Source organism: Saccostrea echinata, unplaced genomic scaffold (genome assembly GCF_033153115.1).
Source record: "Saccostrea echinata isolate AGI-Se365-2 ecotype Australia unplaced genomic scaffold, CSIRO_AGI_Sech_v1 ptg000056l, whole genome shotgun sequence".
Classification (NCBI taxonomy): Eukaryota; Metazoa; Mollusca; class Bivalvia; order Ostreida; family Ostreidae; genus Saccostrea; species Saccostrea echinata.
Window position 1 is genome coordinate 6,736,698 of NW_026889805.1, and position 22,746 is coordinate 6,759,443.

At 33.4% G+C, this 22,746-nt stretch overlaps 2 protein-coding genes across 3 annotated transcripts in view; one reads left to right on the top strand and one right to left on the bottom strand.

Annotated features, from left to right (window-relative positions):
• Positions 1-367: 367 nt before the first annotated feature.
• On the bottom strand, positions 368-6,643 carry LOC133173752 (ubiquitin-conjugating enzyme E2 G2-like). The gene is made up of 5 exons (XM_061308775.1): positions 6,571-6,643; positions 6,373-6,454; positions 6,167-6,285; positions 4,508-4,648; positions 368-2,553 (listed from the first exon to the last, which is right to left on the bottom strand). Exons 1-5 carry the CDS (start codon positions 6,611-6,613, stop codon positions 2,441-2,443), a joined length of 498 nt encoding a protein of 165 aa, XP_061164759.1. The 5' UTR covers positions 6,614-6,643; the 3' UTR covers positions 368-2,440.
• A 59-nt stretch (positions 6,644-6,702) lies between these two features.
• Positions 6,703-22,746, top strand: part of LOC133173453 (DNA topoisomerase 2-alpha-like) — a 43,002-nt gene continuing 26,958 nt past the window's right edge. For both annotated transcript variants that reach the window (XM_061308441.1, XM_061308442.1), the window contains exons 1-18: positions 6,703-6,769; positions 7,218-7,439; positions 8,636-8,729; positions 11,440-11,503; positions 11,888-12,033; positions 12,427-12,524; positions 12,735-12,947; positions 14,580-14,753; positions 16,217-16,318; positions 17,329-17,466; positions 17,567-17,863; positions 18,641-18,877; positions 19,025-19,130; positions 19,494-19,603; positions 19,703-19,795; positions 19,881-20,117; positions 20,356-20,504; positions 22,321-22,552. In XM_061308441.1, coding sequence (XP_061164425.1) covers positions 6,746-6,769; positions 7,218-7,439; positions 8,636-8,729; positions 11,440-11,503; positions 11,888-12,033; positions 12,427-12,524; positions 12,735-12,947; positions 14,580-14,753; positions 16,217-16,318; positions 17,329-17,466; positions 17,567-17,863; positions 18,641-18,877; positions 19,025-19,130; positions 19,494-19,603; positions 19,703-19,795; positions 19,881-20,117; positions 20,356-20,504; positions 22,321-22,552 — 2,736 coding nt within the window. In that variant the 5' untranslated portion in view covers positions 6,703-6,745. The remainder of the gene's footprint in view (positions 6,770-7,217; positions 7,440-8,635; positions 8,730-11,439; positions 11,504-11,887; positions 12,034-12,426; positions 12,525-12,734; positions 12,948-14,579; positions 14,754-16,216; positions 16,319-17,328; positions 17,467-17,566; positions 17,864-18,640; positions 18,878-19,024; positions 19,131-19,493; positions 19,604-19,702; positions 19,796-19,880; positions 20,118-20,355; positions 20,505-22,320; positions 22,553-22,746) is intronic.

The window sequence follows — 22,746 nt, forward strand, 5'->3', positions numbered from 1 at the left end:
TAATTATCTCCCCTTGTTTAAGGGTCACAACCCTCGTTTTAGTATAAACTATTTGCATAGAAATGCCTATACCTTGCCTTAACTCACCTGCGAATGTAAAATGTTCTACTGTTCCTTCAGCCTTGCATTAAAGAAGACTTTGAAGTATAATCCATCTATAGGCCAAGCTTGTTGAAATATCATTCATTGGTCAGCAAACTTTATTGAAATATGTATGATCCACCCGTAGACCAAAGTTAGTTGACATAGATTTACCTATTGGCAAAGCTCTTCATTAGATAGAAAACAAATAGGCTAGCCTGTTGCCCATTTCCCTTCCTTTCCAATACACTTTGATTAAAGTATGGTTTCAATTAAAAGCCTAAGATATCGAAGACATTTTTATTAGTTATTTAATATACTTCAAACATTCTAATATTCAGTTTTTACACAAAAAATTTCCTGTAATACAGTCAAACTTTGTTATCTCAAACTCAATGGGACTGATAAAAAATGAGATACCCAAGTTTTCAAGATATCCAGGGTAAAATACTTGAAGAATAAGGGGTTCAGACTTCCATATCACTTCAACATATCCATGGTGTTTGAGATATCGGTGTTCAAGATACGGAAGTTCCATTGTATGTGTTCACATATTTTTAATTACAAATTACAGAAAACTGGCAGTCTAACATTTTACTAACATTTGAGAAAATTACATTAAAATCTTCAACTTTTATCCTCTAATCACTTTATACTTTTGTATAGAAATTGTACCTGTTTAGCTAAAAATACCCATATTACTGCATCCCCTAAATAGGCAATAGTCATGTCATTAGTCTTGACTCTTTGTTCATTCTCTAAGTACTAATGATGTAAATTATACTTTGAAAAAAATGCCTCACAAACATTTTTTTTATGTTTGTGTTACAAAATTCTGAGGCAATGTAATACAATGGCCCATTAAGAATTCATAATAAGACCTTTGACCTCAAAATCTGTAGACAATATGAAATCATTCAATTAATTTCAAAACATATACACTGTACTGTAGATTCCTAAATATACATGAGGAATTAATTATCGCATAATTACGCAAAAAGAACCTCTCACGAAATAAAATTACTCACTTTAATTTTTGTGGTACTGAAATCCACATAAAAAATCTTAATCAAGCGTCCACTCGCGAATTATACTTCTCGCAATTTGTTGTTTAAGGGCCATTTCGCAATATTAAGTACTCACGTAAAATAAGAAATCCACAGTACCAGCTGTAGAATCATATACATGAGCAATAGTCAGGGCAGGTATTTGGACTCTTTATGAAGTGACCCCCAGAACTCATGTTTTCATCTAAGTATCCTCCATCCATTTATTAAATAAGATCCCTTTAGGATGAAAGGTACTCAAGTTACCACAACACATAAAGGTGTGGATGGACAGAGAGACAAACACACTGCATGAAAGAAAGACAAACAGAAATTGTGATTACTACCTCCATCTTGTTGCAGGGTCCTAAAAATAAAATAAATGCAAACATCTGTCTTTCCTGCACTACCATTTTTCCCACATAATAATATTATCACACTTTACCACAATCATATTGTACAAACATTATCTGTCAACAAACTTACACCTGTACCAACAATTTAATTCACTGACATCAAAACTTTAACTGTATACACATCATGCACATGCACAGTGTACAAACAATATGATACAAGTATGATACACATGTACAGTCATGTACTTTTTTTACTTCATAGTTCAGTCTTTTTCTTCCTAAATACTAGAGACAAAACTTTTTTTTTTAATTTGTTTTGCCATTCCAAGTTTTTTTTTTCTGTTTAGCATCCACGTGCACATGGTTTTTGACACCCCATATCATAAAAAAACACACACAAAATCAATAGTCCAGAAATTAATAATTTTTTGTCAAAACTTTTAAAATTCTATCAATTTCTTTCAAATTTTGTTTTTGGTATATGCATAGCATTTATTACATGTACCTTGATTTTGCACAGGAATATATATTTCTATGAGAAAGCTAGAATAATTAAATCAAATCTTAATGAGGACATTTTTAGGACTTAAAAGTGTGTGTTTTATTTTTTTGGCTTGTCTATTTTTGAGAATAGGTAGATAGGATTTTGAATGAAAGGTGGATGGAAAACAAAGAAAAAACTTAGAAGGCCTTAACAAGTTTATGCCAAGTACAGATTAAAAAATAATTGAAAATTAACATTGTTTCCATATATAAGCATAATTTTTATGCAAAATGTAGAAGAATAGATTTATTAACAATTAAAAGGCAGAAGTCACACCATTTTTTAAAACTAAATCTATTTTCAATTTGACTTTAGGCTTGTAAAAAATAGGTAATAAATCTTTTATACATCCATAGTGTATTAAAACACATCCCAAAGCTTGGTAGCACCTTTGAATGATGAGATACATGTAGCTATAATCCTAGTGATTGTCTAACTGTCCTGTGAGCTATTTCAGTGAATTTATCTCTGTTCTCACGCCATGTCTTGGCTGCGTCAACATTGGCTGCACTTTCATCATTGGGCTCTGTCAAAAAAATGACACAATTCAAAGAAAGGCTTGAAAATTATTACAGCTGTATTTATGAGAAGTTAAATATTTCTGTCCTGATTTGAAATCCCCCACCCCCAACAATTTTTATTTTATTTTTGAAAAAAAAAAGTGGGGGGGGGGGGGGGGAATAGATGTGTCGTAACGCCATGAATGCCCCTGCAGGCAGCCAAAATTTCAAATGCCATATTTAGTTTTCAATTTGTTTGTTGACTTTGACCTGTATTTTCTGGAAAAATACCTGCACATGCAATTTCAACCTTATACATAACATCCCTACAAAAGTTAAAGAGTGGAAACGTGGAAACTGAAAATTTCATTTTTTTCTAATTCAAGAAGAATATAAACTCTGCCAAAAATCATCAAACCACAACTAAATTAAAACTTGACCTGTATTTTCTGGTGAAATACCTACCCGGTACATATGCAATTCCAACCTTATACATACATCCCTACAAAAGTAAGAGAGCGGAAACTGAAAATTTATATTTTTTCTAAGTTCGAGAAGCACTTGCTCCGTGATCGGAAGGTTGTGTGTTCAAATCATGGCCGTGACTGACCTCGCATGAAGTCGATAAAAAATATGTAACAACTGTTTCTTCGCCAAGCGCTCGGCACTTTGAGGGAAAGTTTTGGGTCCTTTGGATGAGACCTTAAAAACTGAGGCTCCTTGTCACAGTAGGCGTAGGCACGATAAAGAACCCTCACTGCTCAATGGCCCTGAGTGCCGAGTAAAGGTCTAAATTTGAAGCCCTTCACCGGTATATGGTGATGTCTCTATATGAGTGAAAAATTCTAGAATGGGACATAAAACAACATATAATCAATCAATCTAAGTTCAAAAGGGATAACCCTGTAAAAAATCATCGGACCAAGACCAAATTCAATCTTGACCTGTATTTTCTGGTAAAATATCTGCATAGCCAATTTCAACCTTATACATACATCCTTACAAAAGCTGGAGAGTGGAAACTGAATTTTTTTTTCTAAGTTCAAGAGGAGCAACTCTCTCAAAAATCATCCTATGATGTATCCATATGTCAAATTTGAGTTGAATATGTGCAACTGTTGCAGAGATAATGATCGGAGAGTCAATGATGACGGAACAGGGTAACACTATATGCCCCCGGCCATTTTATGGCGGAGCAAAAAAAATCCAGGATGGCAGCAATGTGTACCTTGTGATTTATTAGTTAGGGATTCTTATAAAAATATAACATCAAGTGCCTGTCATGTACATTGAATCAGTAGCTTTTTTCAAATGGGTTTCTACATTAAGACCCACAGTGATACAAAAACCAGAAAAATAAAGAATTTTGCAAGGCCCATGCATATTTTGTTCAATTCTTGAAAAAATAAGGTTTCACAAAATTGCAGGTTTCAGAACCTAAAAAATCCACTTTTATGATAAAAATTATAATTGTTGAAATGTCTGGCTTTACTCTTCTATCATGATTGTATGCTTGTGAAGAAAGCATGAGTTACAATGGTCTCAAGTCCCAAACAGTGGAATATTAGTAGACCAAGTATTGTCATTTGCGACAGAATCTTTGAAGATGATTAAATCACAACTAATGTTTGATAATTTGTTCACTACAATTAAAATTCATGTGACTTAGACGATAACAATAATACAGCGGATACAACTTTTGTTTTTCAGGCATTTATATATTCAATCTTTGCTTGCTTTACAGTGCAGTTAAGTTAAGCTAGTCAAAATCTCGCTAAATTCATATTGTAAATTAGAAATCCTTCAATTTCTGATATTTGTGATACAAATATCAAACAAGACATAAATGTAAATCAAAGATCATGACTCACTGAGTTTCTTTAACAATTACAAACCTTTAGCTTAAACCAAGTTAATTTAATTTAGAAAACAAGATAAACAATTCGGGACTGTAAGTGTCTAAAAAAATCTCTCCATTACCTGCCAGCATACTAACAACAGAGAGTAGAATTTTCTCTACACTTTGAACAGGACTCCATCGTTCAGCACTGGTTTCATATCCCATAGGATCATCTCCTGGGGCATGTAGGATAGAAATGCATACTCTTCCATCTGGGTATACTGAAAGGATGATCATATTTTGAACTAATGTTTGATAATTTTGTTTCATTTTCTCATCAAATGCATGACTGATTACGCCAAGTGTCTGCTTTATTCATTGTTCTATCCACATTAAGCCTGTGAAAGCAGTTTTACTATAGGTAATTGTTGTATGGCTGTCTTTGATAGTTTGGATAACTGTACATCATTGTTTCAGAATGTTTGAAATGATGTCTGTACAGTATCTTGGAATCAAAACATTAATATGCTCTTTATCTTTTCTTTTCTTATGTGCATATTTTATAATAAATTGGAAATTTGTCAATCAAGTGATTTATCAATACTAAAATATAACAATGTGTAAATTTCTGTACTTTTTGAAAGACTCTATCATACTAGTTTGTTTGTTTCCAGTTATATGTGATCCTCACAATGTCAAGGTTTTGTGATTTCGGAACTCCACACAAACCCTTGACATAAGTCGTTATCTAAAAGTTGGGCTTGTGGTTACATGTGACGTAATGGGTAATTATAAACTAACCAATGAGAATATATTTTTTAAATCTGTTGTTATCATATTGTCCAATTCCAGAGCATATTTTTTTTATTGTAAGAAGGACAATCTTCAAAAATTAGTCCCCGATGTTTTATTTAAAGTAACTAGTCACAAATCCTACAATATTGACACTTTCCATTTTAAAGACGAGTCATATTTGTTTACAAAACTTACCTACAATAAAAGTTGTTTTCTGATTGGTTCCAGGCCTAGACCAGGAACAAATGAAATAGTAGCTTTCTAGCCCAACTTATAGATAACGACTTATGTCAAGGGTTTGTGTGGAGTTCTGAAATCACAAAACCTTGACATTGTGAGGATGGTTATATGTATCCATTCTGACTAAATATGATTTTGCATTAATTAATAGCTCGCTGCGCTCGCAGCGCAAAGCTCCGCTCGTCACTGCGAGCTCTAACGACAATGCCTGGGCGAAGAGAAAATTCGGACTACTGCACATTCATTCAATAGAATTTTTTTCCGCAGTAATTCTGGACCCACAATGCATCGCTTCTTGTTCTCGCTGCTAACTTCGTTCGTGTGGTTACAACAACTAAAAATTCACAAAAAATAAACTCACCTTAATTTCAAGGGTATTGCATACAGATAGTAGATTAAATCTTTGCACTTTTTAAACTTTGTTTATGGAAATGCAGCTAACATACGACGTCATGTGACGTCACAGTCTAGATGTTCCAAATGTCTCGTGCGGTTTGACGAGGCGGATCTTAACGAATGAAGTGAACAATGCGCTCGCCCCAACGGTCGCACCGTCAACATATTAAACTTTTAATTGTTAGTGAGATATTCTTATTTGCATATATATATATATATATATATATATATATATATATATATATATATATATATATATATATATATATATATATATATATATATATTCCAAATTTATCTACTATCATAAAAAATGAGGTGGAAGTATTCATACGGGACAGAAAATACAAGAAAACAAATATACCTACTGTTCGGGTGAAACAAATCACAGGTAAATTTCATCTTAGGGGGACTCAATGGATAGTCAGGTGGAAAAGTTAGTCTTGAAGGAAATACACCACCCTCAAAACAAGTACCTTCTGGGCCCCTGTAATATAAATTTTAAAAAATGAGATTGGGATATGTTACGATGGGAGGGATTTATTTTTTTGTAGTAATTTACATATTTTCTTACATAATATATGCTTCCCACTCAAAGAAATTTTCTTCATCTAAAGGACCAGCAATTATTCCCTCTGGTGGATTAAGTGTAAGCTCTGTGAAATAAGTGTAAGCTCAGTACATGTGCAATATAATAATACACCACAATGAAGTTTGACATTGTCATAGGCTTAATCATTCAAAACTAATAACTGTTCATCAGGCATCTTACGTTTGTATTCTGCCATAAGTCGTTTTAATGCTGACCCAGCCATGGTGTTTTCAGTATTCAGACATCTTCTAAATATACTCTTTTCATCAAGAAGGTAAGAAAGTCATTGGTATCACGTGATATTTATCAAGAATTTCATTGGACTGATTGAGCGGCTAAGTTCGAAAAACTTAGTATGGCAACAGACGGCCCTCTAAAGGTTTGTTCTTTCAGTATTTTACATTTTAAACAGAATCGACACTGTATCGACATTGTATTGAATGTTTTTTAAACAGTTAATATCCAAATATATAATAGTTTTGGGCGATCTGTAAGTTGTTCGGCTACACTAGTCAACATACCGAGTATGTACCAAGGGTATTTTTAAAAAGTTTTAGTTTTTCATAAAATCAAAGACATATGCATATTATCAATCACTTTTTGGCATGATATACCTTAATCATATATTTAGTATTTCGTTTATGAACGTTGACCGTAATTTATTTTATTTATGAGATCGGGATCGAAATGCAATGTACGAATTTTCATAAATGGAGGGAATGTTGACCCTGTTTCTAGCTCTAATTAATTAGAAAAATCAGATGAGATCATTGTCGATATCAGATTTATCATGTGAAAACGATAGTCTTAATCTATTTACATTGTAGACTCTTTTTAATAACATAAACAAGAAGAAGGCAGGGGAGACAAAGGCTTCAGCGATGGATTCTGAAAATACAGACATCGTGCATTTACCGGGAGATGCTGATGGAGGCAAAGGGAAGAACAAAAGACTTTCAATTGAGAGGATCTATCAGAAGAAGTCACAGTTGGAACACATTCTACTCCGTCCAGATACATACATTGGTTCTGTAGAATCTGTTACTCAGGTAACAAAGAAGTTTCCTGAATGATGATCGTTATCTGTAATACTGACTACTGTAGCAGCGATTTTTTTCTACTGATTGGGAATGGGTCTGGTACCGATTCATTTGGGAAAATAGTGTTGAAATAGAACTGATAGAACAAAGGGGAATTTTCTGTCACAACAAAATATATTTATTTTATGTTTATTCTAAATTAATTATTAATGCACATTTTAAAAAATAAATAAAAAGCAGTCATTACTTTTCTTATTAATGTCCCTTATTCTTATGTTTTCATGCTTCCTATTTGTCAAAAATTTAAGAAACAATGCTGTTTACAACATTTGTCTTGCCATTTTACGAAGGCATATCTACTTTCGGTTTAAAAGGTACTGAGAAATTTAGTCAACTTGTTCATCTTTTCTACAGTGTCATTGCACTTTGTTCTTTAACAGTTAAATTGGGAATTTTTAGTCTCAAAATTGGGAAAAATTTACATTTTTTGGCATTTGGAATGGTACCATTCATCAATATCAGTTAAATATAAGGGGGAAAAGGCTGTGCAGTGTTTTAGTTAGTTAAAATAGCATATCTGAGTCTCAGGATAGTTAGAATAATCTAACTGTGTCTCAGGACAAACCCTCACCAGAGTTAGAATACACCCAATATAGTTGCAATTAGGGCTGGATCAATATAATATCAATATATCTTGAAATGTATCGATATTCAAGTGGGTGTCAATCGAAACATTACCTTCCAGTATGTATCAATCAGACTGCTTTTCTTTTAACAGTGTAAAAGTTTCAATCAACAAAGATTTCTTTCAAGTGTTCTGAATAAAACTGGCCAATAATGAAATAAACATTAAGCAGACTACATAACTTAAATAATTATTGCACAAGGATTTTTTAGGGTCTCTCCAGGGTCAAAATTTCGGTCCAATTCTGAATGCTGAAAAGTGCATGTTTTTCCCAAAATTATACTGACATTAAATATGCTCTAAATCTGGCTCCATACAGAACTATGTCATTCCTGCCTTTTTATAAATTAAGGAAGATATAATATCTACCCTTTATATTTTTCCCAAATATTGAGGATTATTGTATTTCTAGATATTGCTATGAAAAAATATGTATTTGAAAAAGAATCAAATCACTATACTATCTTATGATGATTTTTAAAATTTTTATTTCTAATTATTTTGTCTTATGTCCTTGTAGGCCATGTGGGTATTTGACTCTGACTTGGATCAGATGGTTTTGCGAGACATCACATTTGTCCCTGGACTGTACAAAATTTTTGATGAAATCATAGGTAAGAAACTCAAACAGTTTGTAATGAATGGAATACATGCTCAACTGCTCATTTTTTATTTTAGGCCAAATAAAAAAATATGTGTGGTTCCGGTTACCCGACCTTCCCTATTTTATACCCCCGACCCTAAACTTTTTTTTGGCAATTTTCATATTTTTTCCGGAATTTCTCCCGATTTCCATCAATGGCTCCAGTTTAAGTTTTAGTTTCAGCAATGACGGCCTCCGTGCAAAACATAGTGCAAGTGTTTAATAGTGTTAAATCCAAAGCAAGCTAGCATGTAGGTGTCCCCTACCAATATTGACTAGTATATTATCACACCAGATCTAAATGCCATTTGCAAAGCAATGATAGGTATTATTTAGAAAAAATTAAGAAAATCATTTTGTTAAAAAAATCCCTACCTACCTACCCTAATTTTTTTGGAAAGTGTAACCGGAACCACACATATTTTTTTGTTTGGCCTTATTATTGTAAGTATTATTTAATTTATTTTTTTTTCATATTGAATTCATATATGATCATGTTTATTGAATTAAACAGGCTGGAAACAATTGACCAAATGGGTTATTATTTGGTTCTGATTACTAGGGGTGAAGCAGTTAACCCCAGTGTAGTTGAATTAGCGGAGGGGATGTAGTATCGCAATTGTGCATATGTGTGTGTGTTAGTGTGTCCGTTACATCTTGTTGGCAAGATTTAAAGAGAACCTTTTCACTATCAATTCTAAACCTCCACATGCTTATGTGGCATTGTAAAAGGATAAACCCTATTCATTTTCAAGTTAATTGGTGAAATATTTCTGAAAATATTGCATTTTTACTACCTTCAAACCATGAAATTTTAAGGTACAAGTTGACACTACTCAATTCTGGTTAATTAAACTGGTACCCTGTTGACCGGGTAAATTTGGGTTGCTTCGATAGAGTTGCTTCGGTAAGATGGTGTACTAACATTGTACTTGCGTATTGTCATATTACTGTGCTTATCTTGAGACGGTCTGCATGAAATAAAAGTTTTTCTCTGACAATGAGTAAATGAAATAATTTGATGAACATCGGGGGTTTATTACCAAATTAACATGTGTCTGTTTACAATATGGAAATTTTTCTTGAGGTGCACATAATTCTTGAAAGCTATAAAGACATTTCACAAGTTTCATCGACTTCTCAACACCGGTATATTATCATTTTTTATTACCAATAAATATTGTTTCTTTGAATATTCTAAGATTTAAAGCATATTGCATGCAACTATGAGGTATACTCAGGTAGGTAAATTACTGAAATTTAGAGCATACTTGATATGTTTCTGCTAGGAATAAGGGAAACTGCCCAATAACATTTGCATGTTATGCCCCCACCTCCCCCCACCAAGATGATATGCATCTTGATTTTTGCTAAAAATGGACCAGCCCACCCCAATCAAAATAGATGATCACATTGAACTGTAAGGGATTGTGCGATATTATTGAAAAATTCTCCCTCAGCGTAGATGTCCTGTAATGAAACTTCTTTTTTTTTTTAAATCTGGAGATAAAAGTATAGCTAGGTGTAAGATTTTAAGGCATCCAACCCATAATAGCCTCAGAGTCAGTGAAATAGAATGCATAGTAGATATGAATGGGCTGAATGTTTTTGTATCAGTATGTAAGCGGAACATACCCTAATTTATGATTGTGTCCTGTCTTTGAAGAATTATCCCCCTTTGTTTTTAATCAATAAAAATCAATTCTAAAAATATCGGGTAAAAAATGGTTTTCAGTTGTTTTATTTTCCTAATGATTAAATACATCTTTCCACCAAAACATTTATGAATATTCTTAGTATTTTTTATTTTTAAAAATTTGCTTGTCCCCGTAGACTTCAATGCAATATTCATTGATTATTAATTACTGCTAAGGTAATTATATTTTTGAATTTATCTTGGTAAATCCTTTTCTATTCTGAAATGCTTTGAATTGATATCAGAGTATTTTATATATGATGGATATTTAAGGTTAGAAATATGGGTCTGTTACCTTAACTCATACTTTGGCTCCAAAACACAGAATGATTGAAATCTCAACTTGTCTGTATAAGGAAACATAAGCAGTGAATGGAAGCTGAAATTCTGTGTTGCCCTAGACCTAAAAAAATTATGTTCGTTTCCTGTAACATTCCCAGAAATTTGAGGATCGGTAGGTCGGTTTTTTTTTTTTATTATTATTATTTTTTTTTGCTTATGAATAATGGGGTAAAACATCCGGGGACTGAATTATCCAGGTGTTATATTTACAGTGGACACCCAACGTGGCTGCCTAGCGGCAGAAAACGAACTTCAAAAAGTTGGGAAGGGGGGGATTGATTACTCTTTATATTTAAGCTAAATGTTGACAAAGTTGCATATAAGATACAATTAATATTTTTTGAATAAAAAGAATCAGCTGATTGATCAAACCAAAGAGCAGACACAGATTTGGCAGGAAAAAAAAATCCACCCGGGGGTAAATTGAATGGGTCAGTCAGGTTACAGGAAACAAACATTTTTTTTTTTAGGCCCTATACAAAAATATGGGATATTATAACCTGTTTCATTGATTGTTCCCAACTTAAGCAGATTTGATATTGTGTGTCCTTAGATGACATTAGTAAACAATCAAAAATGCATGGAACATTATTTGAGTTTTTATTATACAATGCATCCTGTCTTAATTTTGATGTGTTTACAGTGAATGCAGCTGACAACAAACAGAGGGATCCTAGCATGAACACAATTAAAATTGACATTGATGCGTAAGTTATTGTCTCTTACTACTATCAGTATATGCATGAATCATGATAATAATTGGGGCGGGGGTTAAATTTTTTTGTTTTGCAGTGGTTAAATTTTGTGAAATCAATCATTGATTAATGAAGCTTAGTGGGTCTAGCACGCATTCGTGCTTTCGATCACATTTTGCTTTCACACAATTTCCTCCATGGTCAAATTTTCAAATTTGGAGAACCCTGATTTTTTCCAACAAGTCAGATTTCAAGGCAGAATTCATATGAATTCACAATTAATAATTATATTTTTGGATTCATATGGCAGGTTTATAAACACTCTGCAATTATAATACCCCAAAATATTTATGATGACCGTCTTTCGTCGAAACTTAAAGACAATATGATTTTCAGTGAGAACAACAAAATAAAGATTTGGAACAATGGAAAGGGTATCCCTGTCATTGAACACAAAACAGAAAAGATGTATGTGCCAACAATGATATTTGGGCATCTTTTGACATCCAGCAATTATGATGATAGCCAGAAAAAAGTAACAGGTAAGTAGGACTTTGACAGTAGATTATTTGATTCGAGTTCAGCATATTTTACTAAACTTTCAAAGGTTCAAAATACTACATATTTTGTCTAATATGAATAAACAATTGTTGCTGTGAAAAATTGTGAACTTCTAAGAAAGAATAGGTCTTATGCTGATCATGTTCAGTAAGAATTTTAGCTGAAAGAATAGTAAATAAAACACAACTACATCACAGTGCTACTTTATATATATGCATTTGTTACACAATCTGGTTTCCTTCTCATATACAGCAGTACAATTCAAGAACTTAAAATTTTAGAGGAAAAGTTAGTAATGCAATTTAACTGTTAGGTCAAATTATGCCTTTTTAAGTTAAATCTACATGTATCTAATGTGCATTCATGAACCACAGGTGGAAGAAATGGGTATGGTGCCAAGTTGTGCAACATTTTCAGTAAGAAATTCATTGTGGAAACATCTTGCAAGGATTATCACAAAGCTTTTAAACAGGTGAGAAATCTCTAAAACGATGCATATTTTAAACATGCATGGATTCTTAATGCTTTTGAGATGTTCTACAAAAGTTAGTAAAAAATTAAAATGATAGACATATAAATTTGTATTTTCGTACATGTTTTCTTTAACTTAAAACTGATGCCAATACTGATTCATTGCATTTAATCTCTAAATTAAAAAAAAATTATTCTGTGTCTTTTTAAGACATGGATTGACAACATGGGGAAGACAAAGGAACCCACCATTACAGATGCCAAGAATGATGATTTCACCTGCATTACTTTCTTCCCTGATTTGGAAAAGTTTAAAATGACGAGTCTGACTAAAGACATGGTGGATTTATTTACACGTAGGGCATATGATGTCGCTGGTTCATCCAAAGGGGTGAAGGTTTTCCTCAATGGCAAAAGACTTCCTGTAAATATACTCATTTTATACCTCAAACCTGTTAGTTTAGAATAAGTGATATGAAATTCATTAAGTTTATATACTAATGGAAAAAAGAAAGTGTGCATTGGAAAATTTAGCATAAAACTCAAAGCATATTGTTTATAGTTATAAAGCGGTTAATAATCGATACAGATAATGATATCAATGACAATAGACTTGAACTCGACTCTATTGCACAGACTTTTCATGGTGGGCAAGCACTTGTTGTTTTTTGATGTAATCATATTCTCATGGTATCTGGGGCAATATTTTTTGTGTCAAAGAGTGCGAGACATTTTTCAAGACTGGATTTGTTCAGAAAATCACTTCGGTATCATAAGAATCTGTAATTGTGATATGCCAAGGCTGAATGAAAACTAACGTCTTCATGCTATTGGAACGTTGCAGTTTGGGATGGCCCAGAATGTTGTTGCACAACAATTTGGTGTTCACAGAAACACTATCCAGTCATTATGGAGACATTTCCAACAATTCAGCTACACTTTGGATCGACCACATTTAGGACGTCCCTGTGCAATGTCAGTACACCAATAGCCATATCAGATGCATGCATCTACGAAAACCCTGGTCTTGTGTGCATAAGTGCAAGAACTTTACATAATCTCTTACATGAGCATAACATGCCCTGCTATATTCACTACGGCTCCAACTTCATCAAACTGCACCATGAACATGGTGTTGGATACATCTGAGGTACCAATTTCAAGACTGGGCCAATGTTTTGTTCACAGATGAATCAAGATTTCATTTGGACAGCAGTGACAGTTGCTGGAGGGTTTATCGCCAGGATGGGGAGTGTTACTCGAATGCTTGTGTAGTGCAGCATTGACAAATTGGAGGTGGTAGTGAAATGGTCTGGGGTGGTATTAGAGCATGTGATAAGACCTCTTTACAGATAATCAATGGAAACCTGACAAGCATTCGCTATAGGGATGAAATATTTCAACATCATGCATTGAGACAACAAAATCCCATTACCCTGCAACAGGATTACACCAGACCGCATGTTGCCCATGTTGTCAGAGACATTGCCCAGTAGAATGTTGATGTCCAATGACGTTTTATGACGTAAACACAAATTAATCCCACACATTTGTAAACAATACATTTGTGAATCACGCTACTGAATTAAATATATTGTCATTGATATTGTATTTTTTTTTATTTTGTACTTTAAGGACCCTCTCTACACTGCACCCTAATTTCAGGGTACTTTTCACATTTGAAATAGAATAAATTATAATCTGCACTGTATGACATAATTTAAAATACGCCAAGTACTATAAACATTTTATTAGACCAAGATAGAGTAGATGAAAACTTTATTTGCATGTATTTTCTCCATTTGAGTAAGCAAAAGTGATTTTCCTTCATCGTTACTTCATTGTCTTTAAAGATTTTTCCTGGATAAAAAAGATATGCTCCCTATGTTAAAAATAAATTAGTTAATTTCAAAATATCCTCCTTTACGCTATATAATTTTCCCAAAGTCCAAAAAACATTTTTCATCAGTGTATAGAGGGTCCTTAAGTAATGCACAGTTTCTTTTTTCCGCTAGTATATATTGATATGCATAATGAAAATTACACCTTTTTATAGGTAAAAAATTTCAAGGACTACATTGGCCTATACCTCAAAGATAAAACAGATGACAATGGACAGCCATTGCCTGTCATTCATGAGGTTGCCAATGAACGATGGGAAGTAGCTGTAACCTTAAGTGAAAAAGGATTCCAACAAGTCAGCTTTGTTAATAGCATTGCTACTACCAAGGTAAAGTCCTGCTCAAAAGTTTTGTCTTTTACTGTGTGGCAGAATAAGCTGCTTTTGTTAGGGTATGCCTGAGATTTTTTACTTAATTTAAACAAAATGAAATGTTTATAAAAACCATATTTTAAAAAAAATTTAAAGTGGATATTTTTATTACATATACTGTAAACAGACATAGATTAGCGCATTCAAAATTTAGTGCAGCCATCCTTTTCAACTGATTAATGCAATATGAATTAGCCCTTTAGAGTTTTACAAAGAGTTAACAAAATATAATAAACAAGAATTTCAGAAACTAGGTCAAAGGAAAAAGGGCCATAACAAACATAATTTGGACCAGAAGCAGGGTTGGCAAAGAACTGGGAAATACTCATATTTCCCAGGACGGTGGGAAATACTGGTAATTACCGGGAATTACTGGTATTTCCCGGGAAATACTTGGAAGTAATAAATAGCTACATATTTCATTCCTATTGACATGTAGTACACCTTATTGGCTAAGATATCTACCTGGTATCACTGTCCCTGATTTAAAAAAATCTGGTTTCCAAGTAATTCATTTTACATAATCATAACACAGCATACTCATATACCAGTCATGAGTGGCATTTGTTTCATGTTTGAGTCAGATGTAGTCTATACAGGTACATGAAATGAACCAAAAGATCCCAATTGGATTTTTTTATGTAACTAAAGAAGGATCTGAGAAAATTCTTAAATGTAGAGTATGGTATAAATATCAAACCTAAGAAGAAGCCTTTCAGTTCTACTCATTGACAAGGTAATTATCTCTTAAAACATGGGCACAAAACTGTCCAGAGCAATTTGTTAAAACAACATGATTGTTTGCAATAATTACAGTGTTTACAGAAGGATTAAAACAATTTTTTTCTTGGATTTAACATTAATAAACTTGATAATTTTACACACGTGAAAAGAAACTTGAATTGGAAAACCTCAGTTTTATACCACCAGGGAAATGTTTCAGAGACCTTATGGGTATGGGACCTTGAGTAGTGATACATTCTGAATATGTTAAATTGCAATTTGAGACATATTCCATATTATTCATCTTTTTTGGTTTTAATTTATGTTCATTTTATTTTAGAATTTTGTATAAGATTGAATGAATTAAAGAAATAAAAAAAACTAACTTTGTATTTCCCAGTATTTCCCAGTTTAGAGAAAATTTGTAGTATTTCCCGTGACGGGAAATACTGGTAATTACCACTGGTAATTCCCACCACTGGTATTTCCCGGCCAACCCTGACCAGAAGTGTTGAGTAAAACATCATGTATGAAAAATAACTTGTTTTCTTCAATTGATATGATATATAATTATACGTATGTTACTCATATATATATTTATTTATATACTTTGACATTACAATTTCCAGTTTCTTAGCATTTACATGCATCCAAGAATATATTTTGTAAAGATTTTCTTTTCTTGCACTTGTTGACAGGGAGGACGCCATGTAGATAATGTTACAGACCAAGTTGTGTCCAAACTTATAGATGTTGTGAAGAAAAAGAATAAAGGGGGTGTTGCCATTAAACCCTTTCAAGTAAGTTATCTGAAACCCCCCCTTTTTTTTTAGCTCACCTGAGCTGTCATTTTGTCTGTAGTCCGTCTGTCCATTTGTAAACTTTTCACATTTTCGACTTCTCCAGAACCATTGGGCCAATTTCAACCAAACATGCCACAAAGTATCCTTTGGTGAAGGGAACTCAAGTTTGTTCAAATGAAGGGTCACGCCCTCATTCAAGGGGAGATAACTCAGAAATAGTGAAAATTTGGTGGCATATTTTAAAAATCTGAAGAAGAACCACAGGCCCCAAAAAGTTGAAACTTATAAATCTTTGTTACATAGTGTAGATTCAAGTTTGTTCAAATCATGACCCCTTGGGGTAGGTTGGGGCCACAATGGGGGATCAAAGTTTTATATAGGAATATATAGGAAAAAACTTTAAAAATCTTCTCAAGAACAGCAAAGCCATGATTTGTCATATCGATATGGAAGCATCCTCAGGTAGTGTAGATTCAAGTTAGTTCAAATCATGACCCCCGGGGGTAGGATGGGGTCACAAAGGGGGATCAAATTTTTACATAGAAATATATAGGAAAAAATCTTTAAAAATCTTTTCTCAAGAACAGCAAAACCTTGTTTAGTCATATTGATATGTAAGCATCCTCAGGTAGTGTAGATTCAAGTTTGTTCAAATCATGACCCCTGGGGTTAGGGTGGGGCCACATTGGGAGATCAAAGTTTTACATAGGAAAATATAGGGAAAACTTAAAAAAATCTTCTTCTTAAGAACATCAAAGCCATTTGTTATATGGATATGGAAGCATCCTCAGGTAGTTTAAAATTCAAGTTCCCCACCCTGTAAACTTTTCAATACTGAATTGATCTGTGCTTTTTTCCTAGCCATTGTGCTCAGGTGAGCGATGTGGCCCATGGGCTTCTTGTTTTTAAGTAAGGTTGATGTAGCTGTTTAGCATTCACTTTTCCATTATATATTTTATATATGGTTGCAAACATCAATTTGTAATATATTTCTTGTATTTATTAAGGTGAAGAACCATATCTGGATATTTGTGAACTGCTTGATAGAGAATCCTACCTTTGACTCACAAACTAAAGAAACAATGACTCTTCAAGCCAAACAGTTTGGATCAAAATGTGCTCTTTCTGAGAAATTCATTAATCAGGTAATAATGAGACTACATTTTTCATTAAGATGTACATGTAGTATATTTAAAATGCAAAACATAAATATTGTGTGATAAATTGTATTTTGTGATAATACAGGTCAGCAAATGTGGAATTGTTGACAACATATTGAGTTGGATGAAGTTCAAAGCACAAACTCAGTTGAATAAAAAACTAACATCAAGTAAAACCACCAAACTGAAAGGTATACCCAAGCTAGATGACGCCAATGATGCAGGAACGCGGAATTCCAGAGATTGTACCTTAATCCTGACTGAGGGAGATTCAGCCAAAACTTTGGCTGTTGCTGGATTGGGAGTAGTTGGGAGGGACAAATTTGGAGTTTTTCCCCTTAGGGGTAAAGTTCTCAATGTACGAGAAGCCACTCATAAACAGGTAAGTTTGAAACAAATATTCATCAATAAAGATTGTTTTATGTGTAAGTGGTTGACCATTATAAACTTGAGGACAGATATAAAAATTTTAGGGATCCACATATTACATACATGTGTAAATGTATCTAGCGATTACATACATGTACATCAGGTTTCTAAGACAAAAACAGACCTGTTAACTCCTATGATTTCGCTATATTTTGTAAGGATTTTGAGCTCAAAATATGTCTTACGTTTTGCTCTTATGAAAATATGGAAATCGGAAATTCATTTGTTTGGATTTTAGGAGTTAGTTTCCATTATGATCTGTCTTAGTTTGACGCTTTTTAATTAATAAAAAAAAGAGAAAGATTTCAAACAAGTGAATTCGGGTTGCCAAAACACGGTGGTCTAAAAAATGACAGAAATGGTAATCAGAAATGTAGTTGTTCTCTAGTAATATATGTAAAATCGATGGATAGTGAAATCTTACTGGCAAATGCCAAATCTCACTGACAAATCTATTAAAAATACTGAGAGACAACAATATGGGTAAACAGGTCTGCAAAATTTGCATATGGGGTGTAGAAATATTGAAGTGACATTTTAATATCTGAAAGGTGTTGAAATTACAGTCTTCCATTTTAATGTTACATGTTTTTTTTTTTTTTGTTTTTTTTTAAAATTAATTTCAGTATTTTTATCAACAATGTTGCAATTGGTAGATGTGATAAATACATGTATGTTTGATATGTATCATTAGTAACTTTCGTGCACCAAAGTTTTCTTTAAATTATAGATCATGGACAATGTTGAAATCAACAATGTGATCAAAATCATGGGCCTTCAGTTTAAGGAGAAGTATAATGACCCTGATACACTGAGGAACCTGAGGTACGGTAAACTGATGATCATGACCGACCAGGATCAGGACGGCTCTCACATCAAGGGACTTCTCATCAACTTTGTTCACCATTTCTGGCCCAATCTGCTCAAGTACAATGTGCTTGAAGAGTTCATCACTCCCATTGTCAAGGTATGAAATATGTACAGTAGTCATAGATAAAATACATGTACTGGAATAATATTTATGAAAGAGGAAGTGCATTTATGGTACAAAATATCATGGAGAAGATCTTAACTTTATGAGAATTGTACAGAAAATGTTTGGCATAAATTGCAGGTCACAAAAGGAAAAACAGAGCGGTCATTTTACAGCTTGCCTGAATTTGAGGAATGGAAAAGAGAAACAGAGAACTGGCACACTTACCGAGTCAAGTACTACAAAGGTCCTTATTTTAGGTCATGTTGCAGAAATTGGAAAAAAAAAAATTGTGTGTTTGATTTATATTTAAAGAAAAATGCTTTTCTGATTGAATTTTTGAGGCTTAGGGCAAAGTGAAACAACTTTTTTTCTTCTGCAAAATTTTTTGGTTTGTTGTGAAGATGCTTGAAGTTAGTAACATCAATGAAGCAGTTGAAATTGTCTTTTATCAAATTACAATAGATTTTCAATTGATTTCTTTTCTGAGCTTTATAATTTTTAGTGCTGGCTTTTAAGATAGATATTTACTAGTAGATTCAGTCAAAATTAATAATGATAGAAGTTTTTTTTGTTTCAAAATTGATCTCCACAAATTGTTTACCTGTAGGTTTGGGTACCAGCACATCTAAAGAGGCTAAGGAATACTTCAGTGATATGGAGCGTCACAAGATTCCGTTTAAGTACACAGGGGCAGAGGATGATGCTGCAATTAACCTGGTATAGGGTTCAATGTTATCTAACTCATATATCCTTATTAATTTACTTAAATCAGATTAGTGAAGGAGAGTTAAATAATTTGTATTCCTTACTTTTCAGGCTTTCAGCAAGAAGAAGGTCGAGGATAGGAAAGAATGGCTGACAAGCTGGATGGAAGACAGAAAACGCAGATCAGAGATGGGTTTGCCTGAGGTATCTTTTTTTCATGCAACTTTCTGCTAGTTATCACTGAATTATTTGTAGTCATTTTATGGGCTAATGAATTTTTGGTTTTCAGAACTATTTGTATGGAAAGGCCACCAAGTCCATTTCTTACAATGACTTCATCAATCGGGAGTTGATTCTCTTCTCCAATGCAGATAACGTACGATCCATTCCTTCCATGGTGGATGGACTTAAACCGGGTCAACGAAAGGTTGTTTTTACTTGCTTGAAGAGGAACTTGACAAAAGAAATCAAAGTTGCTCAGTTGGCAGGGTCTGTGGCAGAGATGTCTGCTTATCACCATGGAGAGGTATGACACAGAATTGTAACTGCTTTTTTATGTGGAAGATTCTTGTAATAACCTATATGTGATATGCCATTTTCGATAGTTATTCAGTATTTGTACTTGGCTTAGATGATTTTGTGAAAGTATTTGATTTTGAAATAAAACATTCATTTGATTTTCTGTTTTAAACTCAATCAAATGCATATATCAAATGGGGTGAAAAAAAAATAGAAGTCAGAAGAGTATAATCTTTTATATATAGGTTTCTCTGATGAATGCCATCATCAATTTGGCCCAGAATTTCATTGGTTCAAACAATCTGAACATCCTGCAGCCCATTGGACAGTTTGGAACTCGGCTGCATGGTGGTAAAGATGCTGCCAGCCCTCGATACATCTTTACAGCTCTCAGGTCTGTGTGTGTTCCCATACTCTTGATTAATTCAGTTTTATCCAGGTTTAGTCCAGATTGAATTGAAAAGATCAAAACTACAGGGTTCGACACTTACATTTTTAGGCTTTAGTCCGGCCGGACTAGTGCCTCAATACTTTTACTAGTCCGCACGCGCTTTTACGAGTCCGTCAAAAAAGAAAAAAGAAAAAGAAAAAAACAAAAGTCAATGTTTAATAACGATTAATTTAAAATAAACATAACAATGTATTTTTTTTTTTAAATGAACAAAGCATTTGTTAAAATCTCGCGATCAGGAAGTGCGATCGTGAAAATGTATTAGTCTGAGACTAACGGACTAACGTTAGTGTCGATCCCTGAACTATTAAAATGTTAGATACAAAAATAATTAGTCAAGATTACATCTATACATGTCCAGTATATACTGTATGTCTAAGTAAAACAAGGAGAAAGTATCTATTACATGTAGATGTACGTCGGCAAACTATTTCAGTTTTTATTAGGGATGTACATGTAAACAAATAGTTGACTGCAAAAATATCAGTCGAATGGACAGATGATCAAATAATGTAACAACATTTGAATAAATAAATGCAATAAAAAGTGATAATGAAATGGTATTCTCATCTCAAAATTGAGAAACTGTTTTTCTTCACTGGATAAAATTTTCCTTAGCAAAAACTGTTGACTTGTCATAGTACATGTAGAAAGTAATTGTAAATGCTTCACTACAGTGAGAATTGTTGATCATTTACTTTCTGTGTTGATACCATGTATCCATTATATTTTGTTGTTTCAAGAATATTCCAATGCAGGGAACACACAATAACCATGACTTGTTTTGACAAAAAAAAAAAACTCGCTCACATTGTAAGGACATTTTGATAGCTGGGGCAATGAATAATTGAATAAGCAGTATGTAATAATATCACAGGCATCTGAGATGTGATTAAGCAACCACCACCCATCCACCTCATGTATTTTAAAAAGCTTTAAAATATATAGTCCTGGCAATTTTTCAATGCTTATTAAGCCTTTACAGACCAATTAATGAATGTGAATGAAGGATAAATCATACATTTCAGAGAAATTAGCGGCTCTAAACTTATTTCATATAAACATGCTATCCACATGTTAGGTGCCTGTGAATATTTGTGTCTAACATAGGCATTTGATGTTACTTTTTATATTAACTTTTAAGTTATAAATGTCATGTACCAGTGCATCAAATTCTGAATTTAACTGACTTCTTTGCTAGGATCACTCGGTTGATCAACCAAACATGGCAGGTAAATAGTATTGAATTATTTTCAAATGAAGAGAAATGCTCCTTTCCAAGAAGAGGTAATCAAGAAATAGTAAAGTAAAGTGAGGTCATCTCAAAAATCATTTGGTCACCGTCAGAAATAATAATTTTTTTTCAAAAAAGTACATGGGATCAACCATTTTTGATACGATTTAAAACCATGGCCTTTGAGACCAGGATAGGACCACAAAGTGACCTAGAGTTTTATATAGAAATAAACATGTATGCAAGAACAAGTTGTATTTGTCAAATTAAATTGAATTATCCAGTGGAGATACAATTTTGAATGTCCCTCAGTGTTGGAATCAGGCCACAATGGGGGTTCAAATGTTCTGCATTGAAAGATCCCCCCCCCCCCCTTTTTAATGCCAAGATTTTCAGATTGTGGTCCCCGTGACTAAAAAAATAAAAAGGTAAGAGGTTATGACAGAACACTTTGGTGCAAAATGCTTGTATGACTTGGGCTCATGTCATGAACTTTTTGTTCTTACATTAAACTCTTTATTTTAGCCCATTAGCAAGAATGTTGTTCAACATAAATGATGAGCCTTTGCTAAAGCACAATTTTGATGACAACCTGAAGATTGAGCCAGAATGGTATTGTCCAATTATTCCCATGGTGCTAGCAAATGGTGCAGATGGAATTGGAACAGGGTGGAGCACCAAGATACCTAACTTTGATATTCGAGAAATTGTTGCCAATCTCAAAAGAATGTTAGATGGAGAAGACCCACTTCCAATGGTAACTATTCCAAGTTCAGACAGTCAACTGAGGAATTGGAAGTAAAGTGCATGAAGTTTTTATTTTGTTTTTTTTTCTTTTGCTCATCTCACAGGCCTTAATCTAACCCTAAGTTTCAGAATGCACAGGAGAAAAATATTTAAGGATAACAAGGCTACAATTAGTTTCCTCATGTTATGTAAAATGTGTACACT